This window comes from Capricornis sumatraensis, chromosome 16, assembly GCF_032405125.1.
Source record: "Capricornis sumatraensis isolate serow.1 chromosome 16, serow.2, whole genome shotgun sequence".
In the NCBI taxonomy this organism is placed as follows: domain Eukaryota; kingdom Metazoa; phylum Chordata; class Mammalia; order Artiodactyla; family Bovidae; genus Capricornis; species Capricornis sumatraensis.
In genome coordinates, this window is record NC_091084.1 from 33,679,276 (window position 1) to 33,702,915 (window position 23,640).

The following is a 23,640-nucleotide window of genomic DNA, read 5'->3' on the forward strand; positions in this document are numbered from 1 at the left end:
GACCACAACAGAAATCCAGGTGTAGAACCATCATCACTTTCAGCTCTCCGTACTTCATTTAGGTGGAGAAAATCAGAATTAGGAATTTGGAAGATTGTTTTCAAGAATCAAATATTTATTAATCACTTGTCACATTCTCACCACTGTTTGGGGGACCACAAAAAAATCAGAAGTATGAAATAGGGAGTTTATTGCCTTGTTGGGCAAATAGGACCAGTATACTTGAAACAACAGTAGACATTTCTAAATTGGTAGTTATGTCTTCCCAGATATTAAAATATATTGTAGAGTTTCAACGCGTGCGTGCCAAGTCGCTTCAGTTGTGTCCGACTCTTTTCTACCCTATGGACTGTGTACCTTGTCCATGGGATTTGCCAGACAGCAAGTCGATACTGGCACATGCACAGAAAAACCAACCAGTGGACCGATGAGAAAGTCCAGAAATAAACACCAAAGAGAAATTAGTATACAGTAAAGCTGGCGTTTCCAATCACTGGGGAAGATGTATTACTCAATAAAGGACAAACTATCAGGGTGAAAAATAATTAAACCCTTCCTTCATTTCCTCACACAAAAATAAAACCCAAACAGAGCCAAGACTAAACATGAAAATTTAAATCATAAAACTACCAGAAGCATTTCCCTGGTGGTTCAGTGGTAAAGAATCTACTTGCCAGTGCAGGAGACATGGGTTCGATCCCTGATCTGGGAGCGTCCCACATGGCACGGAGCAGCTAAGCCTGTGCACAGCGATTGAGCCTGTGCTCTAGAGCCTGTGCGCCAAAGCGACAGAGCCCATGTGACGCAGCTACGGAAGCCCGTGCACCCTAGAGCCTGCGCCGTGCACTGAGAAGCCGCTGCGATGAGAAGCTCGTGCACTGCAGCTAGTGAGAAGCCTCTGCAGCAGCCAAGACCCAGCACAGCCAAAATAAATGAACTTAAAGCAGAAGAAACTGCTAACAGAGAACAAAGGCATATTTTTGGTAACCTAGGAGTAAAGAGGGCCTTTCTAAGCAAAACACCTAAAGCCACAAGGGAAAACACGATAAATCTGACTACTTTAAATTTTTATATTTCCATGTGGCAAAAACATCATCAAGATCACAAACCAATGTACCAAAAAAAAAAAAAAAAAAGGAAGAAGCAGCAAAGTCAAAAAGCAATCGTAAATATTTTAACACCTGATAAACAAAAATAAATTTTTAATTTACAAAGAGCTTTTACAATGTAACAAAAAATTCAACAAACAAAATGTGTAAAGGACATGAAAAGGCAATTCAAAGAAAAAGATATACAAATAGATTATAAACAAAGGAAAAAGATAATCAGTCTCACAAATAATACAAATGAGATAAGGATATAGCATTAAGTTCTTATTGTGGTAAAATATACATAACAAAATTACTTTTGTAACTATTTTTAAGGGTATAGTTCAGTGTCACTAAGTACATTCATATTGTTGTGCAGCCACCATCCTCCACCTCTAGAAGGCTTTTCACTTTGCTCAACTGAAACTCTGTACCCACTGAACACTAACTGTCCATTCCTCTCCCCTTCCAGAGTCCCCTGAAAGCACTGTTCTACTTCCTGTCTTAACTACTTTAGATACCTCACATAAGTGGAATCATACAGTATTCATCTTTTTGTGGAGGTTTATTTCACTTAGCATAACGTCTCAAGGTTCATCCAAGTTGCAGAATCTCCTTCCTTTTTCAAGCTAAGTGATATTCCATTGTATGTATAGACTACATTTTGCTTATCCATTCATCCATTGGTGGACACTTGTATTGCTTCCATGATTTAGCTATAATGAATAATGCTTCTATGACAACAGTGTCTAAATATCTCTTAGAGATATTTCTTTCACATTTTTAAGTATACACCCAGGAATGGAATTGCTGGACCCACAGGGTAATTCTATTTTCAATTCTTTGAGAAACCACCCTACTCTTTCCCACAGCAGCTGTACCATTTTACATTTTTGCCAACAGGGCAAACGGTTCCAATTTTCTCACATCTTTACCAATATTTGTTATTTTCTGGGTGTTTTTTTTTTTTTATAGTAGCCATCTTAATGGGTATGAGGTGATATCACATTATAGTTTTGATTTTCCTGATGATTAGTGATGTTGATTTTCACATGCTTATTGACCATTCATACATCTTCTTTGCAGAAAGGTCTATTCAAATCCCTCTCTCATTTTTGTATCAGATTGTTTGTTTTTTTAGTTGCTGAATTTTAGAAGTTCCTTCATATTCTGGATGGTGATCCCTTATAGGTATAGCATGTAGTTTTTTCCAAGGACCAGAAAGTTTGGGGATAAACAATCAATGAGGATGAGGGAAAAATAAATCTCATATAGCCCTGGTAGGAGGATAAATTGACACAGCCTCTTTAGAGGGCAATTCAGTTGCATCCATCAAAAGCTTAAATGCACATACCCTCTGACCCAGTTATTCCACTTCCAGGAATTTACTGTAGAGATTCATTAATTCATGAGGGCATGGATAAATGTATAAGGATATAGCATCATTATAAACACATAAAATACACACAGCAGTGCAAAAACAATGATTCAAGGCTAAGTGATGTGGAGTAGAAATTCCCACATAAGAGTAGTTGTACTTTTTGTATTGTTATTTTTGTTGTTTAGTTGATGAGTCATGTCAATTCTTTTCCGACCTGATGGACTGTAGCCCATGAGGCTCCTCTGTCTATGACATTTCCCAGGCAAGAACACTGGAGCGGGTTGCCATTTCCTTCTTCTTGGGATCTTCCCATGAAGGGTTTAAACCCACATCTCCTGCATTGGCAGGCAGGTTCTTTACCGGTTTTTTTGTATGCATTGACTAAAAATACTAGTTTCTGTAAAATTTGTAAGCAAATCTGTCTCTAATGATTGCCTACCACTTGCTGAACACATAGGTGCTTGTTGTTGCTGCTGTTCAGTCGCTAAGTCATGTCTGACTCTTTGCAACCCCACAGACTGCAGCACGCCAAGCACTTAGATGCTTGGCACTGTTCTAAGTACATAGACTCACTCATTCCCTCCCCAAAACCCATGAAGTGCTGCCCTGGGTAACTGCATAGTACAGATAAGGAGCTGAAACCCAGAGAGATTAGGTAATGGCTCCAGTCTCTTAGAGCTGATTCCAGAGCCCACACCCTTCACCAGGACCCCAATTGCCTTCCAGGAAAGCATCTACATACATTTAAAAACCACAGAACATAGTTGACATGGATTGGTCTCTATACACAGGCACACACACCACATAAGTCTGCCTTCTCAGAAATCAAGGGGTTCAAGGGCCTACTGTTAAAACCTATTGGCTTAGAAAAGGGTTCTGAGTTAGTGAAAGAATAGGGAGTTTTGAAGATAAGTTGGGACTCTACCTGGGGCTTGAAGAATGAGGGATCCGGGGACTCCCCTTGGTGGTCCAGTGGTTAAGACTCCATATTGCCAATCCAGGGGACACAATCCAATACTGGGTCAGGGAACTAAGCTCTCACATACCATGGTCCATGACCAAAAGATTAAAACAAATAAAATAAAATATTAACACATTATGTGGAATCTAGAAAAGTTGTACAGATGAACCTATTTCCAGGGGAAGAATAGAGATGAATATGTAGAAAATGGACATGTGGACACTGTGGCAAAGGGGTGGGTGGGATGAATTGGGAAAATAGGATTGACGTATATACACCACACTGCCATGTGTAAAGGGCTTCCCTGCTGGCTCAGACGGTAAAGAATCTGCCTGCAATGCAAGAGACCCCGATTCGATCCCTGGTTCTGGAAGATCCCCTGAAAAAGGGAGTAGCTACCCACTCCAGTATTCTTGGCCTGGAGAATTCCATGGACAGAGGAGCCTGGCAGGCTAGAGTCCATGGGGTCAAAAAGAGTCTGCTGAGTAATTAACACATACATACACCATGTGGAAGATAGACAGGTAGTGGGAACTTGCTATAAAGTACAGGAAGCTCAGCTCAGTTCTCTGTGATGACCTAGATGGGTGGGATGGTGGGGAAGGCGGTGGGAGGGAGGTCGAAGAGGGAAGGGATATACATATAGGTATAGCTGATTCACTTCATTGTCCAGCAGAAACTAACACAAAATGGTAAAGCCATTATACTGCAAAAAAAAAAAAGATAAATGGGAGATAAATTTGGAGACACTGGGAGGATGAAGAAGTGGGTGGAGAAGGGAGATGAACACCAAATGGGGACCTAAAGACAGGAATGAGTGTGGGGCGCCCCTGGGAGGCCATCCCGTGAATCACTGGAGTCAAGATGCGTGTTGGGTAGTGGGTTTAAGGCAACAGGTTGGAGAGAACCTCAGGGAAAGCAAGGCTGAGGAGAGGAGCAAGAGGTGTGAGAAGCCGAGGAACCTCCGTCTGCTCTGCTCTCCATTGTTTCTGCAGTGCTAAGTCCCATAAAGGCGTTCCGTAAGCAGAGAGGGGAGGAAAGCGGGAGGTGGCGGGGCAAAGCTTCCTCCCCACCAGGCCTCCATCTCCCCAGGCGGGTGAGGGAAGGCCGGGAGGAAGGCGTTGACAGCCCTGGGGCTGTCACGGGACATCCTGACCCGTGTCTCCCGTTGCAGCCGTCGCCTGCCCTCCCAACAGCCACTACGAGAGCTGCGTGAGCGTGTGCCAGCCCCGCTGCGCCGCCATCCGCCTCAAGAGCGACTGCAACCACTACTGCGTGGAGGGCTGCCAGTGCGACCCCGGCTACGTCCTCAACGGCAAGAGCTGCATTCTGCCCCACAGCTGCGGCTGCTACTCCGACGGCAAGTACTACGAGGTAGGGGCGCCGGCCCGCCCGTCTGCCTTGAGAGGCAGCGGAGCTCTCTCCCCGCTAGGAGGAAGATGGGTCACGGTGAGCCCATCTTCTCTTCTCTGATGAAGAGAAGATGGTGCTGTGGATTCGCAGGGAGGCGGAGAAGGGGGACGTGGGGGGCGAGAGGTCAAGGACAGGTCAGATGAGGCTCCGGACTTGGACATGCGCTTGGGTCTCACTCCACCCGCCTCCTCGCTAGCAGTGTGTGTGACCCTCTCTCCCCTCCGTGCCTTTCTCTAAGCCCTTCTGATTTCCTCTCCTGTAAACCTTAGTCTGAAAGCTTCTGACGTGGCGGCTGTTTGGAAACAAGAAGGCAGTGAATCTGACATTTATACCTGTCTTAGCTAAGGGCTGTCTTAACTGGAAAATATGGAGCTCTAGGATGGGAGGAGTGGCTTTCTCTCTTCTGTCTATTGCAGCTCCATGAGAAGGGGAGTGAAGGCTGCCACCTCTTCGTGTGTCATTTGTCCCTCTAGGACCGTCCCCAGAGAGTTCTGTCTGGGCTGCCTAATGTCCTGTTTTCCACATCCTACCCTCTGCTTCTCTCTCTTTGGGGGCTTCACATAGAGCTGATGAAGATGCCCTTCTTAGATGTCACTGAGTAAAACATATGAGCTTGCAAAATCATTTATGCTTCCACCCTGTAATCTTTCTTTATGTGCTGGAATACTAAGCTTAAAAAGATCTTGCCTGGAGAGGTTATTTAGCCCTGGGTTCTGCCTCTCGCCCATTCTCTGTTTAAACGATATCAATACCTGACATTGGTGAGTAGACAGTTAACAACAGCATCTGTGCAATAGCTGCTATTTGCAGATCTCTGTGCTAGTGGTATTGTTGGGGATGATAAAGCATGTTCCCTGCCTTAAGGAACTAAAAAATCTATTCGGAAGAGGAGAAAAAAAAAATGCACTTTAAAAACAAGAGGACAATTACAAAATAACATATCAACAAGTGAAAAATAATACCCTACAGCACTAATCAATTTTAAAATGAAAAAGAATCGAAGCATTAAAAAAAAAAACCTAATTGGAGTGTCTAAATTGAAAATAAACTAGGCAAAAAAGAAACACTGCTTTCTTTCGGTAAAGAAATATTGTTCTTGTTCAAGAACAGCTACTAAGTTGGCTTTACTTTGAGAAGAAATAGAAAGAGATGAATATGGACATTACCTTCAATCTCATTTTAAGCAGGAAATTTGTTTAAATGTTGTATTAGAAAGATGGGGGAAAGTAGAGTAAAATAGCAGAACTGATCACAGAAGGCTTCTTGGCAGAGGTGAGTTTTGAAGTTAGCTCTTAGAGATATTGATTATTTGAAAGGAAGAGGCAAAACATGTGGGAGAAAATAATAACAGATTCCATTTTCCCACAGTCTGGGAGAAGAGATAACCAGGCTTAAAATTGAAAAATACTATTTCAATCTCTGCTCCCCTGTCCAGAGATTTACTGAAATGTATCCATTTATCAAGTGTGTCATGCTTCCCTCAACAGAGATCCTGAGTGTCTGTGACATAATGGATTGAGATTTGGGCTTGATCCTAGCGGAGCCAACACTGGTGATGTGTCACTGAACAAACTGTGTCATTTCTCTGAGCTTCTGTGCCCTTTATCTCCAGAACATGACTAATAATACCAACTCAGTATGGTCGTTGTATAATCTATGCAGGTGCCTTAGTACCTGGCACCTAGCAGTTCAATGATTGGTAGCTGCTTATTGTTTTGTAATTCTCTTAAGAGGCATTTTATAAATTAAAGAAATCCAGGCATGTTAATGAAATAATGCATATAAAAGCCCTTGGAGCTCTCAGGAAAAGCACAATACAGCTCTCGGCAGCTATTAGCACCATCAACATTAGTATCCACTTTTCATCAGAAAGTCAGTGGGTTTTGACAACAGCTTATATCTGGGAAGTAGCAAATTCACAGAAGAAATAACCCACACCTACTTGCCAGAGTTCAAGCAAGCTTGGAGGCTTGTTTATACAACAGATTTCTTTGGAAATAAACAGAGAACACGTCTAGCCATCAGCATGTAGGGTAAGTACCCAGCTGTCCTTATCAGGTCTAATTAAGGTTGAACAAGCCGCACTGGGCCCGTCTCTTTACTGGGATGCTACTTTTCATGATCAAGTTCTCCTGTAGGGTGAGTTATGGACCCTTGATCATATCCACACACATCAGGTTATTTTTCTCTCTCCACCCATGCAATGTCTGACTTCTTATCTGAGAGAGGCCAGACTATCCACTCAATTATTCTGCAAATCTGATAAGAGAAAGGAAGCCAATTTGTGAAGCTGCTGGCACCCAGAATATTTCACGGGTCTGGAAAGAGGTTCCAGGAACTACTTATACTCCATTTTAAGGGTGAAAGAATCAGGAATGGTTTTCTTGAGAAAACTCTTTCTGGAAGATCTTACCCTCTTCCTACTTACCCTTGAATCTAAGTCAGATCTCTATTTGATATCCAGGGTTTTAATAAGTCTATCGTTAATGCAGAAAATTGTGACCAGACAGTAGAATAGGCCCTTCTTGTGCCATTAAAACATCTTCCCTGGAAAGCACTGTTTTAGAAAATTGAATTAATGCCTTGAGTGCCCTCATCTCTATGAAGTAAACCGCTCATTGGGACCGCACTCCGCTTGAACAGTCATGACCAATTTCAAACAGTTCCCTGAAATTCTTAGTCTAGAACAGGTACAAGATCAAGAGCACAGACTCTACAAGTACAGCTGTGTCTACAGATTGTAGAAAGAGTGAAAAATAATAGCTGTCACCAATTGATGATACACTTCGTTGCAGGTATTTAATATAAATTTTTATAATTCCCCACTATCTGAAAGAGGATGAGTGGTTCTTCTCTGGTAATAACAGCAGCTATTATTTATTGAGTACCTACTCTCAGCCGGGAAATGTGCATCACACGTCTTATTGAATTTAATCTTCACAACTACCTTGCAAGACATTATTATTAACTTCAATTCAGAGAAAGAAAATCAACACTCTGGGAAGCTGGCAGAGCCTCTCAGGGTGTCATGAGTAGGGTGGCAGAGCTGGGATCGAAACCTAGGTGGTCTGATCCCAAAGTTTTCCCTTCATGGACCCTAACTGTTATTTAGGTTTCTCACTTCAGGATATAGAAATAGAGGTATCTGCAACAGAAGTCAATTAGCAGTAGTTTATTTACAAGGAAAGAAGTTTGGAACAGTGAGTATTGTGAAATGTTGAAACTGTCAGCTACAAATTGGCATTTGCCACTGGCACTTGCCATCTACCTCTACAGGGATTAAAACATGTGCTGCTTCAGCTGCTGATTTTTCAACATTCCCTGAAAAGAGTTCAGGGTGAAGAGCAGAACCAGGCATTCTGTGCTCTGGAAAAACTGGCAGGATAGGTCTTCAAATAGGCATTTTTAGGAGCCGATTTTATGTGCCCAATTCTTGTAGCTCCTAATAACTGAAAAAGCACTAAAATCCTTCATGGTCACAACTGCTCCTCATGACTAGCAGAAACCTTCTGCAAAAAATAGGTACTTGATTGCATGTATTCTCCCTTCACCAAAACCACATACATATTGACCCTCCCCCTTGCCTCTTTGGAGCAGTTTCTCAGAGCTATCTGAAATGCTGTCTCCTGGGCTATAGCCCTTATTTTGTCCCAAATAAAACTTAATTTGCAACTCTCACACTGTGCATTTTTTAAGGTGACAAAAATGGTTCAGCATAAGAATTGGTTCTCCCTTTCTTTAACCTAGTTAAGATTGAAGGGTGGGGTTTATCATTATTGAGTGACTTTAAATTTGTTCCTTCAAGTAGAGCTGATACTTGTTAGATGAATTCCCTACCAAGTATTTTCCTCTTCACCTAGTTCCTTGACCTGCTTCCCATTCTGGTTGGTTGGCTGTGATTAGCTCTACAACCCACTGTGAAGATCCCCAAATTCTTTACTGAAACCAGCAGAGACTAGGTAGCATATAGTTTGGCATCTGAGTTACCCGGAAGGCGGGTACTGTTTAACTTGAACCAGCCTCTCTTGTTGCAAATTCCACCCCCGTTACTGATAGGCCAGCCCAGCCCGAAAAGGGTCCAGGTGGACTGGGCTTTGGGGTCCCCAACCTTGACCACCACCAGAGTTTCATGCAAAGGGCGCCTCTGTTTCCAGCCCAAGCAGCTGTTCTGGAACAGCGACTGCACGCGGCGGTGCCGCTGTTTCCGGCGCAACCTAATCCAGTGCGACCCGCGCCAGTGCAAATCGGACGAGGAGTGCGCGCTGCGCAACGGGGGGCGTGGCTGCTTCAGCACCAAGACCTCCTACTGCCTCGCGGCCGGCGGCGGCGTCTTCCGCACCTTCGATGGCGCCTTCCTCCGCTTCCCAGCCAACTGCGCCTTCGTGCTCTCCACTATCTGCCAGAAACTCCCCGACATCTCCTTCCAGCTCATCATCAACTTCGACAAGTGGTCGGCCCCCAATCTCACCATCATTTCGCCCGTCTATTTCTACATTAACGAAGAGCAGATTCTCATCAACGACCGGAACACAGTCAAGGTGACGAACCTGTCCTTGATTCTTGGGAAATGTACCCTGGAACGAGGGCCTATCTAGGGGGCTGTTTACTGTGGTTTTCCCGGATAATGAGTTTAACAGGCTGTTTATTTCATACATACCATAGACAGATAACCAGATTTTAGAGAACTGAAAGTGTAAAGATTCTACAGGCATAAGCAAGGGCCCCATTTAGTCCTTCGCTTACTAGTGGTAAAGAATCCACCTGCCAACGCAGAAGACATGAGATGTGGGTTCAATTCCAGGGTAGGGAAGATCTCCTGGAGGAAGGCAAGGCAACCCACTCCAGTATTCTTGCCTGGAGAATCCCATGGACAGAGGAGCCTGGTGGGCGACAGTCCAGAGGGTCACAAAGAGTTGGACACAACTGAAAGGACTTAGCACATACGATTCCAAAGGCCTTGTGGGATATGTACAGTATCTCAAGGACATAAGGTCAGCGTGTATCCTAATAAAACTTCGGGTGATAAAATGGTAGATAAGTCAGCTTTAATCTGAATTAATTTCCAAAAAGATTCTCATTTGTTTATAAGAGCTTGAAATTATTCTTGGCTCTGCCACCTGAATGAAGACCGATTCTTTCGTTTCTGCCATCCTTTCTAGAAAATGAAAGACAGCAAGCGTTTGCCTGTAAATACAGCTGCTGCTAAGTCGCTTCAGTTGTGTCCGACTCTGTGCGACCCCATAGATGGCAGCCTATGAGCCTCCCCCCGCCCCCAACCCCGTCCCTGGGATTCTCCAAGCAAGAACACTGGAGTGGGTTGCCATTTCCTTCTCCAATGCATGAAGTGAAAAGTGAAAGTGAAGATGCTCAGTCGCTCAGTCGTATCCGACTCAGCAACCCATGGACTGCAGCCTACCAGGCTCCTCCGTCCTGTAAACACAGCTACCTAAATAAAAACGGGTGGGAGGGATCGTCCCTCACTATGAGAGCGCCCCCTAATGACACGCCGAGGGAAAGAGCACAGAGGAGAGACGGTGGGTTTCTCTTAGAGCTGGCTGTTCTCTAGGAGAGTTGCCGGGTTTCTTGTGAATCTTACAACGGTATATAAATAAATGTGAATCTCCAACCCGCCCCCCCTCCATAAACGAATGCACCACTCCGACCTGTATTCCTCCCATGTTTCCATCTGAGACGATAACCTGCTCTGAAGTAGTGGTGGTGACTCCCCGTCACCCAGTCACTCCGCTAAACCAGTCGGCTGCAAGCGGACTAGAACCCTGGAGTCAGCCCCGCCTCCCCCCACCCCGTGTTGCAGATTCCAGCTAGGTGGGGCCAAGGAGAGAGCCAGCACAGGCATAGTAATGTTTTTGGAATTGAGTGGTACTGTATCTGCTTTCCACCACCGTTTCAGATAATCATGCACTGGGAGTATCTCTATTTAAAGAGTCAGTGAATAGCTTAGTATCCAGCATTTAGGCAAAACACTGGTAGGGTTTTGCAAGCTTAAAAGGAAGAGTCTGGATTTTAATACTGGTTTTTAACTTCAGTGAAAGTTAATCTGCTACTGTTTTTGACACTCTAATTCCTTTTGCAAATTGGCCCACATGGACATGACTGCGTGGGCCCAGAATATATCAGCAAGAAAGCAAAAAGGGATCACCTGAGATCAGAACTGACATTGTGCTGAATACAATACTCCCAGCCACCCAAATAGTAAAGAATCGTATTTTTTAAAGGCTTCTGCTGTGCTTTTTTAAGCAACAAAAGTTACTGATAACCTAGGGGGGAAAAAGAACAATTTCTTTTGTAAGTACAGAAAAGGCATGTTATGTTCTGTCCTAAGGGCTAAGAAAAGAAACTTATAAAGCAAGATAATGACAAATGGAGAAAATACTGTGCCTATGGGGCCTCTGGGAGGGCATCTCCTGTTCAAACATTATAAATAAGAAAACAATAAACATAGCAGTGATCCCCAGATTCATTTTAATCGTGTTAGACTCTCCTTAGCACAGGATTGGGATTTTGTTTTCAGTAATTGGTTTATGCTGGAGAAAGTTTTATACAAAAATCTAGCCACTTGTGCGTTATACCTTTCCATCATTTTTATTTTAATCTCTCTGCCACCATAGTTTGCTTCTTTGGGAGGAACTGTGGACAGTAAGATGAGTGACCACTCAAATTCCTGGGCAGGCATCAGCAAAATACAAAATTCAGCCAAACCTGCTTGCTGCCTGTTCTTGGAAATAAAGCTTTAGTGGAACATAGCCTTGATCATTTAGTTACTTTTGTCTGTGGCTGCTTTTTTTGCCACGAGGATAGATCATATGGGCTGCAAATCCTAAAATATTTACTCGGGACTTTTACAGTAAATATTTGCCAATCTCTGCTTTGAGGGTCATTTACTTCTTCTTTCTCCTTTAACAGGTGAATGGCACACAAGTGAATGTTCCATTCATAACCGGCCTGGCAACCAAAATCTATAGCAGTGAGGGGTTCCTGGTGATTGACACCAGCCCCGACATCCAAATCTACTACAACGGCTACAACGTCATAAAAATCAGCATCAGCGAGAGGCTGCAGAACAAAGTGTGTGGCCTTTGCGGCAACTTCAATGGGGACTTAACTGACGATTACGTGACCTTGCGGGGGAAGCCAGTGGTGAGCAGCGTGGTCCTGGCCCAGAGCTGGAAAACCAATGGCATGCAGAAGAGGTGAGAGTCTCCAGTCACTAGACTCAGTGGTCCCAGTCTCCCGTGTCTATGACAGATGTGGATGAGAGAGGTACTTTGTATAGCAACACCCTTCCTCTCCTACAAAGAGCTAAGCTCAAGATCTTTGGAGTTTTCATCATACAAACAGGCACAGTAATTTCTTGAACAGCAGAGGAAGTAACTAGACTTAGATGATAAGTCTGAATTTTTGTGTCATCCGGCCCTTGGCCGAACAGAAGAGCGTTCCTAGGATTAGAGCTCTAAAGCCTTGGCCATCTGCCCAACTGGTCAAGTTTAATTTAACTGCGACTGGGCATCCTTGCTGAGGGTGGGATTAAGAGTTAACCCGGGAGAAGAGGGTTCTTCCTTGCTCCCTGCTGCTGAGACGTCATGTCTGTGCATGCTAAGTCACTTCAGTCATATAGCCTGCCAGGCTCCTCTGTCCATGGAATTCTCCAGGCAGGAATACTGGTGTGGGCTGCCATGCCCTCCTCCAGGGGATCTTCCCGACCCAGGGAGTGAGCCTGCGTCTCTTATGTCTCCTGCATTGGCAGGCAGGTACTTTACCACTAGTGCCATCTATACCTCTTACCAGAGGCTTGGGTGCATAGGCAGAAGTTGGCGGGAGTCCAGAAAGCCCAAGAAAGTAGAAGTCACTGAGGTTATTATCAGGCCCCTCTCTGGCCAGCTGAGATAGAAGGAGCTAAGCAAGTTATTTCAAAGGTGTGTAGCTTAAGAGTCCTTCCGGACTGCTGAATCATGTTAATTCCTCTCAGGTTCTAGAGCTACACTTCTCTTTCTTGGCATTTCTTTGCTTGTACAATGATTCTGTCCCCTTGAGCTTTAACATGCCAAACGTCAGCTGAATTCCCAGATGTGGGAATGAAGCTCTCAACCCTCTTTGACTTTTCTGCAGCTTTAAACTGAAAAATGTGCCATAAATTAGACCGTCCTGTGAACTGTGGGACCCAGAGCTGGAAAGAACCTTGGGCACAATCTGGTCCAGTCTTTTCCTTTCTAGGTGCAACGGAGGCTAGAGTAGAATGATTTAGATGAGAGGGCACAGTAAGTGGCAAGGCCCGGATTAGATTTCAGAATTCCTAATGTGATGCTTTCTCTAAAATGTCACTTCTGGGACCCACAGTTAGAAAAATGACTCCTTTGCACATTAAACTATTCTGGGGCTTCCAAAGATGAGCAAGATTCAGCTTCTCCTTAGGAATCATCATTCTGTTTGAGTTTCCTTTCCCTTCTTATTTCCTCTTTTTCTTCTTTTATAAATGGTTTTAGCCTGACACCAATTTTCTTGTGAAGAATTTCCTTATGGTCTCTGGTAACTAAACTGGAAGTGGTTTAGAAGCTTCTGGGTTTCCTTTCAAATCTTTTACTTTCTCAACAGTTATTACCTTTATTTTTGATTAATAATAATATAATTATCATTATTGTTATTGGTTATTATATCAGTATCTGTTAATAGTTATTGTATCAATCATATCCGTCAATTATATCAAAGGTTGTTGTTGTTTAGTTGCTAAACAACAGAGTTGATTGTGTCCAACTCTTTGTGACCCCATAGACTGTAGCCCTCCAGGCTCCTCTGTCCATGGGATTTTCCAAGAGGCAAGGATACTGGAGTGAGTTGCCATTTCCTTCCCTAGGAGATCTTCCCAACCCAGGGGTCGAAGCTGCATATCTTGCATTGGCAGGCGGGGTTTTTTTTTTTTTTTTCCTACCACTGAGCCACCAGGGACGCCCACATCAAAGGTTAATGGTTATTATACCAATATCTACCCTTGTCTGACACGTTGCTGCTGCTGCTGCTAAGTCGCTTCAGGTGTGTCCAACTCTGTGCGACCCATAGACAGCAGGCCACCAGGCTCCCCCGTCCTTGGGATTCTCCAAGCAAGAACACTGGAGTGGGTTGCCATTTCCTTCTCCAATGCATGAAAGTGCAAAGTGAAAGTGAAGTCGCTCAGTCATGTCCGACCCTTAGCGACCCCATGGACTGCAGACTACCAGGCTCCTCCGTCCATGGGATTTTCCAGGCAAGAGTACTGGAGTGGGGTGCCATTGCCTTCTCCACGTTAGCTACTATCATTTTATTTTACCCTCACTCATCCCAAGGTAAGTAGAAATTATCTTGACTTTCGAATCCTAGCCTGGGTTAAGGTTGGGATCAGCACCCACACTCACTTCTGGGTTAGATAAGAGGTCACCACTGTGGTCTCCCCTCCCCCACCCCCCACCCCCACTGGCCATCTCAGATGCCTGGCGTTGCCTCCTAGTCTGACTCCCTCTTTCACCCCCAGCTGCAACGAGCTGCAGTTCTCACAGTACGCAGCCATGTGCGACAACGTGCACATCCAGAACCTGCAGGGCGACGGCTACTGCCTGAAGCTCACGGACATGAAGGGCTTCTTCCAGCCCTGCTACGGGCTGCTTGACCCCCTCCCCTTCTACGAGTCCTGCTACCTGGATGGCTGCTACAACCACAAGAAGTTCCAGCTGTGTGGCTCCCTGGCCGCCTACGGGGAGTCCTGCCGCTCCTTCGGAATCCTCAGCACCGAGTGGATTGAGAAGGAGAATTGCTGTAAGAGAATTATTTTATTGCTGCAGACTCTTCTCTGAGTTAGAAAGCACAGCTCGGCCAGTGGCGTCACTTGTCCGGGGCTAGCCGCTGGTCTCCATCTCAACCTGTAGATCCGCTTTGGGGGTTGAAGGGTGGAGAGGTGTGGGCTGCAGGAGATTCTGTGAGGCGGCACTTTCAGTGGAGCTTGACTCCCCACTAGGTCCAGTTATGGAATTCAGAATATCAACTGAGGAAGGTGGGGTTCTCTGGGTGGGAAGAGAATCAGTGTAGTGTCTTCTAAGATTGCAGGACAGAGCATGGGACTCCTAATTGATTTCAGTGCCCCAAATTCAGCTCTCCAAAAGCTCCTTTCACAGGAGTCAGAGCCCAGAACACAAAGAGAAGGCAGGTGGCAAATGGCAGACTGAGCTGGCTGTATCTGCCAGGTTGCAAGGAAGCCATGATTAGATTTATAAAGGGATTATACCTGTGCTATTGATAAAATAAAAATCTGTAGACTCTTGCATTTTTTTTCTGTAGTAAGAAAACTATTTTGATGTCCATTATCCACTATTCTCTGTGTTTGTTTTCTTGCCATGTTAAAAAGACAGATGGAGCAAGTGAGTGTGTGCCTAAATTTGTCATGTCCGTATATGTGTGTCCATGTACATAAATGGTCACTCTGTCCCGTGAATGCAGTGTGACCCTGCGTCCGTCAGAATGTGTGCTTGTCCCTCAAGGCACAACAGCAACCCCATGTACATACAGGTCCTGCTGAGAAAACTGGCCCTGTTTGTTTCAAGACGGAATGTTCTCATCAGCAAATCTGCACACCACACCTGACAAGAGTAGGAATACACAATTCAGAACCTAAAAACAATGTCATTAATTAAAATATGCACTCAGTAATTTCAGAAACTCTTAAGCAAATGGAGTAGTTTTGTTGGCAATCAATAGAAATGTTTTGTTTGGTAACTTTAATATTTTACCCTCTCCTGTAATAAGCAATGCTTTAAAGAGCCTAAACTGTTTTGAACTTCAGAAATTGTCTGGAATTTAAAAAAATATATTGGTTTTTGTTTTTAACCTCAAAACTTAACCTCTGTATTGGGCATGTTATTTGCCAAGTAGTAAGTGGCCCACTCTGTTTGTAAGTGAGGTTTTGGTCTTCTTGGGAGCTGTAACCTCCACACTTTTTTTCCCCTTATTCTCCTGGGTGGTTTGCATATTGTGTTAATCCACCAGCACGTTCATTGGGTGGCTGCTGTGTGCTTAGCACTGTCTTAGGTGCTGAACATACTAGGCAATAAATGGGTCTTTAGAAAAAGAAGCTTTTAAGAAATAAGTATATTTGGTGGAATATTACTTAGCCATTAAAAAGAAATAATGCCATTTGTAGCAACAAGGATGGACCTAGAGAGTGTCATACTGAGTGAAGTAAGTCAGACAGAGGATAAGACATGTCCTATGGCATCCCTTATGTGTGGACTCTGAAAAGAAATTATACAAATGAACTTATTTGTAAGACAGAAAGAGCTTCACTGGTTTAGAGCACAAACTTTATGGTTGCAGGGAGGAAGGATGGGAGAAGGGATGGTTAGGGAATTTGGAATGGCCATGTACACACTGCTATATGTAAAATGGATACGCAACAAAGGGCTACTGTAGAGCCCAGGGCACTCTGCTCAATGTTATGTGGCAGCCTGGATGGGAGGGGAGTTTGGAGGAGAATGGATACATGTATATGTATGGCTGGGTCCCTTCACTGTTCACCTGAAACTATCACAACACTGTTAATTGGCTATTCCCCAATACAAAATAAAAAGTTTAAACTGCAAAAATAGTAAGTAAGTGTATTTAGCTGATGGTGAGGGCTCTACTGTAGTCATCTTTCTAGGAATTAAGATAGACTGATGCGACTCCATTCCTGTCCTCTCACCTGTTATAATAGTTATTTAGCAGAAGGTTGGCAGAAGCATCTGCAGTTTTGGGACAGCTTGAGGGGTTTGTTTTGTTTTGTTTTTAAACTCTTGAAGCTAACTTGGCTCATGCTGGAGTTGAATCATGGCTGTTTCTTTAACACTTACTGTTAGAAACCATGACAACGAGGAAGATTATTACACCTGGATAGGGAAAGAGTCTTTAAATAAAGAAATGAGTGTCGAAAAGAAAGTGTTTTCCATTAGTTGTTCTCAAAGTGAGATGTTAATGAGCTTGCAGGTGGCCTATGGGCTCATCTGCTACAGAAATATTGTTTGTAATCTGTTGGTGATGACACTTCACATACATTTGTATTTTACTTAGAGTTTTCCCTGTTTTGGCAAAAAAAAGTGCCATTAATCTCAGTCAGTGCTGGTGAGTTGTGTGTAGATTTTGGTTTGTCTATTTTTACAAAATTAAGTAGAAGCATGTGGACCGTGAATCAAAAAAAAAAAAAGACTAAGAAGTCTTGGTTTAAGGGACCTCTCTGGGACCTTACTGGCCCTGAAATCTTCATTCTTGGCAACTACTTGTTGAGCATCTACTGTGAGGTGGCCAGGTATTGGGAATATAGAGGTAAATGGTTTGGACTCTACAGCTTATATAAATATAAAGATTTTGATGCACTTGGTGGTGGTACAGAGCAGTAAGTGCAGGAATCTCGGGACGTGCTGGCAGTTCAGCTTGTTTGTATCTTCCATCCTCCTCACTTACCTTCACCTGTGCGTGACTTTGGGTACATTTCAGTTGTGATGCCAAGTTACAATACTTAGCTGGCAGAGATTGTAAGGGTTGGAAGAGATAATGCCACCAATGCATGAAACACATAGCAAAGACCCAATTATTAGCTATTGTCATTACTGCCTGGAAGGCTGCCCTGTCTGTTAATTTGTATCTGCCATCTGACCATCACCAGGTCCATTGAAGTGGCAAGTTCAGAGTGTGACCACATGCTGCCGGGCATTGGTGTGAAAATCAAGTTGTGTGTGTTTCTGTTTGTTTTCCTTTTTAGCAGGAGTGGTTGAAGATCCTTGTGTTGGGGTGGACTGTCCCAACCGAACCTGTGAGCTGGAAAATGGAGGGGAGCTGTGTGGCTGCATTGAACCCCCTCCCTATGGAAACAGTGAGTGACAGCTGCCGCCCCACCCCCAAGAAAGGCCCAGTGGGGGACTCCTGGCAGCCTTGTAGGAAAGCTCCTGGGTGGGAGACCGCATGTCCCATGCTGTGGGTTAGAAACGCAAATAATGAAGTTTTCATGAGCATTTAAGCAGAACAAGAAAGGAACCCGACCTCTTCAAAGTAGGTAATGTTCATTTCCTTGTAGCTACATCCCTTTCTCCAATAAATGATAAACGTAAATTTGTACGTTCATAGAATCAGTCAGCTCCATCTGAGGCCACGTTCAACATCAGAGAGATCCAAATTGATCTTTTAGACTCACAGGGAGATAGGGTGATTTGGCGAAAACATGAAACAATCAGGACGAGAGGGCCAGGTGCTTAAAGACATGTTTAAAGCCAGCTTTATTTTCCCCGAAGCTTTTCAGCAGGTCCCAAAGAAAACTGGAATGTTGAAGCAATTAGGACTCCAAGCAATTAGGACTCCAGGTCCTGTTCTTAACCACAGCCCCCTTAAAGTAGCAATGACCTTGTCCCTGGCCCAGAGCACACCCGTTTTGTCAGCTTGAAGGGGAGCTGCTTTGCTTCCCAGCTCCATGCACCTTGGTTGGACCAGGGGACTCAGGAGGCATGTGCTACGTTTAGCATCATCAAATGAATGCCTGGTTGACCAGAGGGCTCCACAGGAGGGGCCCACATGAGCTGTTCAAAGGCTTCACCAAAGCAGATAGTGTTTCTCTCTGCTTCGTTAGTGCTCGTTAGCCTGTTTGTGTACTCATGGAAAATGTCCATTGGTGCATCCCATGACAAAAAAACAAGAGCTCCTAGTGCTGGCCTGGGTACCAGCCCAGGGCTGCCCTCACTTGAATCATGTTTTTTAGCCAGGCCACAGCAAGCCAGACACGGTATGGAGCTTACAAGAGTAGCTACTACCAGAATGGGGCAGGAATCCTGGGTTTAAGAGAAAAGAGCAAAGATGCTTTGTATAGCACTTTCATCTTTTAAAAAAGGCTCTGGCATTGCTCAGGTTATTGCTTTGAATGACTTCATGTATTCATTGAGATTGATCAGAGCTTTGTTAGGTATGCCAGAGCCTCTGTGTGAAGATCATCAGCCTCTTCTGAAGAGGACAGGGTGCCACGCCCACTCCCGCCGCAAGGGCAGCTCCCAGTGACTCGCCTTTCATAATACCTGTGTCCCCACAGACTCTCACGACATCATTGATGCAGAGGTGACCTGCAAGGCGGCTCAGATGGAAGTGTCCATATCTAAGTGCAAGCTCTTCCAGCTCGGCTTCGAGAGGGAGGGCGTGCGGGTCAATGATAGGCAGTGCACCGGCGTTGAGGGCGAGGACTTTATCTCCTTTCAGATCAACAACACCAAAGGGAACTGTGGAAACATTGTGCAGGTGAGCAACAGAAAGGGCAGCCGGCCTTGGTGGCGACAGCTCTGGGCATTTGCACACTGACCGTCCTTAAGCCAGCTTTGGGGCTCTAGCTTAGAACATGCTCCCGGAAAACTGCAAAAGACACCCATCACTGAGTGCTAGTGGTTGATTGAACTGAAAGCAAGATAAGGGACATACTTCCTTCCCTGCTTTGCTCTGTCTGCTGTCATCCTTTGCCCTGAATGTTGACACATGTTTTTATCTCTTTAGTGCTTTTATTGTTCTCCCAGGTAAAGACAGCTGGGTTCAGCTATTTCAAGGGGTAAGGGTGTCCCAGACATCATTTAACAGTTGGCTGCAGAAATATAGCAAGGTCACAACTTTTTGTCTTGGGCTATCCAATTTCTAGGTTAGCAAAGCATCTCACCTCTCTTCTTCCTGTGCCTTCCTGCCATCTTTCTTTTTTTTTAATTTTTTATTGCAAAATATTTGCCTTACAATATTGTGCTGCTTTCTGCCAGTCATTGGCATGAATCAGCCATAGGTATACTCCCTCCCACCTTCCACTCCCTGCCTCTCCGAGTTGTCATAAAACACTAGATTGAGCTCCCTGTGTCACACAGCAAATTCCCACTGGCTACCTACTTTACATATGGTAATATGTATTTTGTTAACTGTGTACATTAGCACTTTTTAATCAGCGAGTGAAAGGAGCAAGATGGCAAAACATGTATGTATCCATTTGGGTACTTGTGGGCATGCCTGGTACAAGATTTGACGGTGGGGGGCGGGCGGGATTTTGAATTAAGAATTGAAAGATGATATGTATTTTACCTCGGGATGGCAATACTTCATGCTGTCCTCAGCTTGGGTTCCCACAGATAACTGGGGGCTGGTAGTACTTAGAATTCAGTGGTACATGAAATCACCCTTGGTGGCATTCAGAGTTATCAGACTGAAGGGTGCTGTTGCCATCCATTTAATACTTTATTTTTTTTCTTACTAAATGCTGAGACTAGCTCCATCCTGATTTATACTGGCCTCTGGGTTATGTATGGAGTGAAGCCATTTCTCTACTTTTAGGCCCATGGATTTAAAATGCAAGCCACATACCCACACCCAGATTTAATGATTTCTGACCTTCCTTTGCTCTGCAGTCCAATGGCACTCATATCATGTATAAAAACACTATTTGGATCGAAAGTGCCAACAATACTGGCAACATCATCACCAGGGACAGGACAATCAACGTGGAATTTTCATGTGCTTATGAGCTGGATATCAAGATCTCCTTGGACTCCGTTGTAAAACCTATGCTAAGGTAGAAAATCTCACAGGCTGTGCACATCGCTCTGTCTTTTCCTTGACAGTTAAGGTTAGCGTAATCAAAATTGCTGGCATCTATCTTTGAAGCACTAGGAAAGGATAATTCATGTTTTCTGAACTCAGATGTCTTACACCAGTGCTGTTCAATAGAACTTTCTACAGGGATGGAAATGTCCCATATCTGTACTATCCAATGCAGTAGCTGTATGTGGGCATTGAGCTCTTGAAATGTGCCAGGGGAGCGGGGCACTGAGGAAGTGAATTTTTAGTTTAATTTTAGTGGCCGCATGTAGCCTATTAGACTTTACTTCTCTCTGCGTGGCTTTCCCTCTGCATTTTCAGCTGGGAAAATGGTAATTGGATAGACAACATTGTTTGGGGTTCCCTACTCATGACTGTGAGAACCGGAGTATTTCCTGCCATGTCAGTAAACAAAGGATGTCACAGTCATCAGGGATTGCAGCCACCATGAATGGTGAGCTGATGAGACCTGAAGCAACTCAGGAAGGAAAGAATACCTGCCGTCTAGCAGCCACCAGACTGCAGCTACTCCCTAAGTTGAGCCCTGAAAAAAAGAAGCTTAGGATGTGAAAACAGGATACTGGCCCCAGACAGCTGAGGTGCATATCCAAGGAATGATTTCATTGAGCCCAGACCCTTGCATCTTCCCATACATAGAAAAGCACTAAATTCCTTAACTTGGGATATCTGGTTTTCTTTCATTAACAGTAATTTTTGGATGTTCAGATTACCTGCCCTTTGTTGCAAAACTTCTATATAACCTGGTCCCTCCCCTCCCATTCTTGGAGCAGTTCTGTCAGGGTCATTTGAAGTCCTACAAATTCCCACCAAAAAAAACATAACTCTCAACTTTTAGGTTGTGAATGATTTTTAAGTCCGTAACTTTTTCCCTTATAGTGTCATTAACCTGACGGTTCCAACTCAAGAAGGCAGCTTCACCACCAAGATGGCACTCTACAAAAATGCCTCCTACAAACATCCTTACCGCCAGGGTGAAGTTGTACTGACAACGCGAGATGTGCTGTATGTTGGGGTCTTTGTGGTCGGAGCTGACTCCACACACCTCATTCTGACATTGAACAAATGCTACGCCACCCCGTCCCGTGACAGCAACGACAAGCTCCGATACTTCATCATTGAAGGAGGGTGGGTAGCCTCTTGAAGGACGGTCTCAGAGCCTTTAGTGTTACATTTGTCTACATCTTTTTTAGGGAAGAGAAAGGTAACTAACGTTTGTTGACTTCCTACAGGACTAGCATTTTGCACCCAAGAACTGTCTAATCCTTATGACAACATATGAAGTAAATGTGATAAGCTCCTTTTTTATAGACGAAAAGGCTGAGGCTTAGTGAAAACAAGCAATTCCTGAAGTCACACAGCAATTTAGTGGTAGATCACCAGTTTTCTGTGACATTAACTATAAAACGCTCTGTTCTCAATGTGAAGAACAGGGCATTCTGTCCTTCCTACTTTGAATTTCAATCTGAGTTGAATGTGGATTATCTACAAATGAAAGGAGATAATGAGAATTACTAAAGTTGGTGAATAATGCATCTATCAAAATTTAAAAGGAATTGGAATAATAGCCTGTAGGTGAGTTTTCTACTCACCAATATGTGCCCAGCACCTAGTATATTTCCTGAAAAATAGTGGTTATGCGACAAAATTATTGAATGAATGAATGGGTGAATGAAAAAGAAGAAAAGGCTATGAACCAATCAACAATCATGATAATTATCTTTATTTTTTAAAAACACTTAGTGGTTTTGTCAAGCAACAATAATTTCTTAACAGGTTTATTGCATACATAATTTATGGGCAATAAAATGCATTTGCTCTAAGTGTAAAATTCAACAATTTTTGGTAAATTTACACAGAGAAGTGCAACCACCACCATAATTTAATTTTGGAACATTTCCATCACCTCAGTACATGAATTCTTAAAAGCAGATGACTGTATTTATCAAAATTCTTTCTTTTATAAGTGGTAGAGACCATTTCAAACAAGTTTATGCAAAAACAAAGTACTTAACGTTTACAAAACCAAATCACATAAGTAGATGTGGCTTCAGGAGTAATTGGGTTCAGGGGGCCAGTTGCTGTCAACACTCCCTCCCTCCCTCTATCCTTTGTCTCTCTGTTTCTGTCATTGTCTCTGTCTATCTCATTGTCCTCATTAGACACCAGCATTTTTTCAGCATTGTAACCCCCAGGAATGAGCATTCCTTCTAGTCCCAATTCAGGGAATCCCTGGGAAGGAGTAGGATTAGCTTTTCTTGGATGGATTCCCTCTCCTTCGTTTGGAGAAGATGCAATGTTAAAGTGCCTGGTGTTGGGGAAGGCAGTTTTTTTGACCCTCTTAGGGTTCCTGGCTGGGTCTGAAAATTATCTGGACAAAGATTAATAGGAGAAAAGCATACACATTTATTTAATGTAAATTTTACATGACACGGGAGTCTTCATAAGGAAATGGAGACTCTGAGAAATCGTTCAAACTGAGTATCGTTTTGCCCCATTTGACAGAGTGGACAGTTGTGGATATGATAGGTCCATCGTGTGTGGTCAGTGTAGTGAACTGAGGGAAATCTTAGCCAGACTCTTCAGACTCTTCTCAGCGCCCCCTTGACTTTGGAGATAAGAATGCTCCTTTCCTCTGGTGTACCTCTCACAGGAGTTTTATGGCCTCTTTCAGGGGAGAAGAGTGACCTTCCTGATTCTGTCATTTTTCTCAAACTCCTTCAATTGAAAACATTCAAGGTGCCAGATTTGGGAATAGTGTTTCTTGAACCCTATCTGAGGCCTGAGTCAGCATCCTTCCCTGGGGTGCAATGGATAGGGTATAATTAGCCTTCAAGTTGGGGAGAGAAGGAATAGTTCCCCCAAAGAAGACTATGCTTCTAGGCAGACAGACAATAAACATCCACTGTTTTGCAGATGAACAGGCTCAGAGCCTGAATACAGCTCACCCAAGGCTACCTAACCAGCAAGGGGCAGAGAAAGAAATCTTTCAGGTACCAAGGTACATCAATTCCCTACCTGGCCAGGTGTGGCTTATAGCCTGGGTTGCTGAGGCATTGAAGGGGATTTTCAGCAAAGGCCTCATGAAGGCACTATCTTTCTGGGTTGATTTTTAGCCTCCCTGGAGGCAGAGGGAAGGGCTTGAGGATTACATGGTATCTTGCAGA

At 43.9% G+C, this 23,640-nt stretch overlaps 1 protein-coding gene across 1 annotated transcript in view; it reads left to right on the forward strand.

Annotated features, from left to right (window-relative positions):
- The window catches only part of TECTA (tectorin alpha), an 80,888-nt gene that overhangs the window by 51,336 nt on the left and 5,912 nt on the right, over positions 1-23,640 (forward strand). Inside the window, exons 12-19 of the mRNA XM_068989417.1 lie at positions 4,605-4,804; positions 8,998-9,381; positions 11,768-12,054; positions 14,319-14,644; positions 17,616-17,726; positions 18,927-19,129; positions 20,266-20,429; positions 21,353-21,601. Coding sequence (XP_068845518.1) covers positions 4,605-4,804; positions 8,998-9,381; positions 11,768-12,054; positions 14,319-14,644; positions 17,616-17,726; positions 18,927-19,129; positions 20,266-20,429; positions 21,353-21,601 — 1,924 coding nt within the window. The remainder of the gene's footprint in view (positions 1-4,604; positions 4,805-8,997; positions 9,382-11,767; positions 12,055-14,318; positions 14,645-17,615; positions 17,727-18,926; positions 19,130-20,265; positions 20,430-21,352; positions 21,602-23,640) is intronic.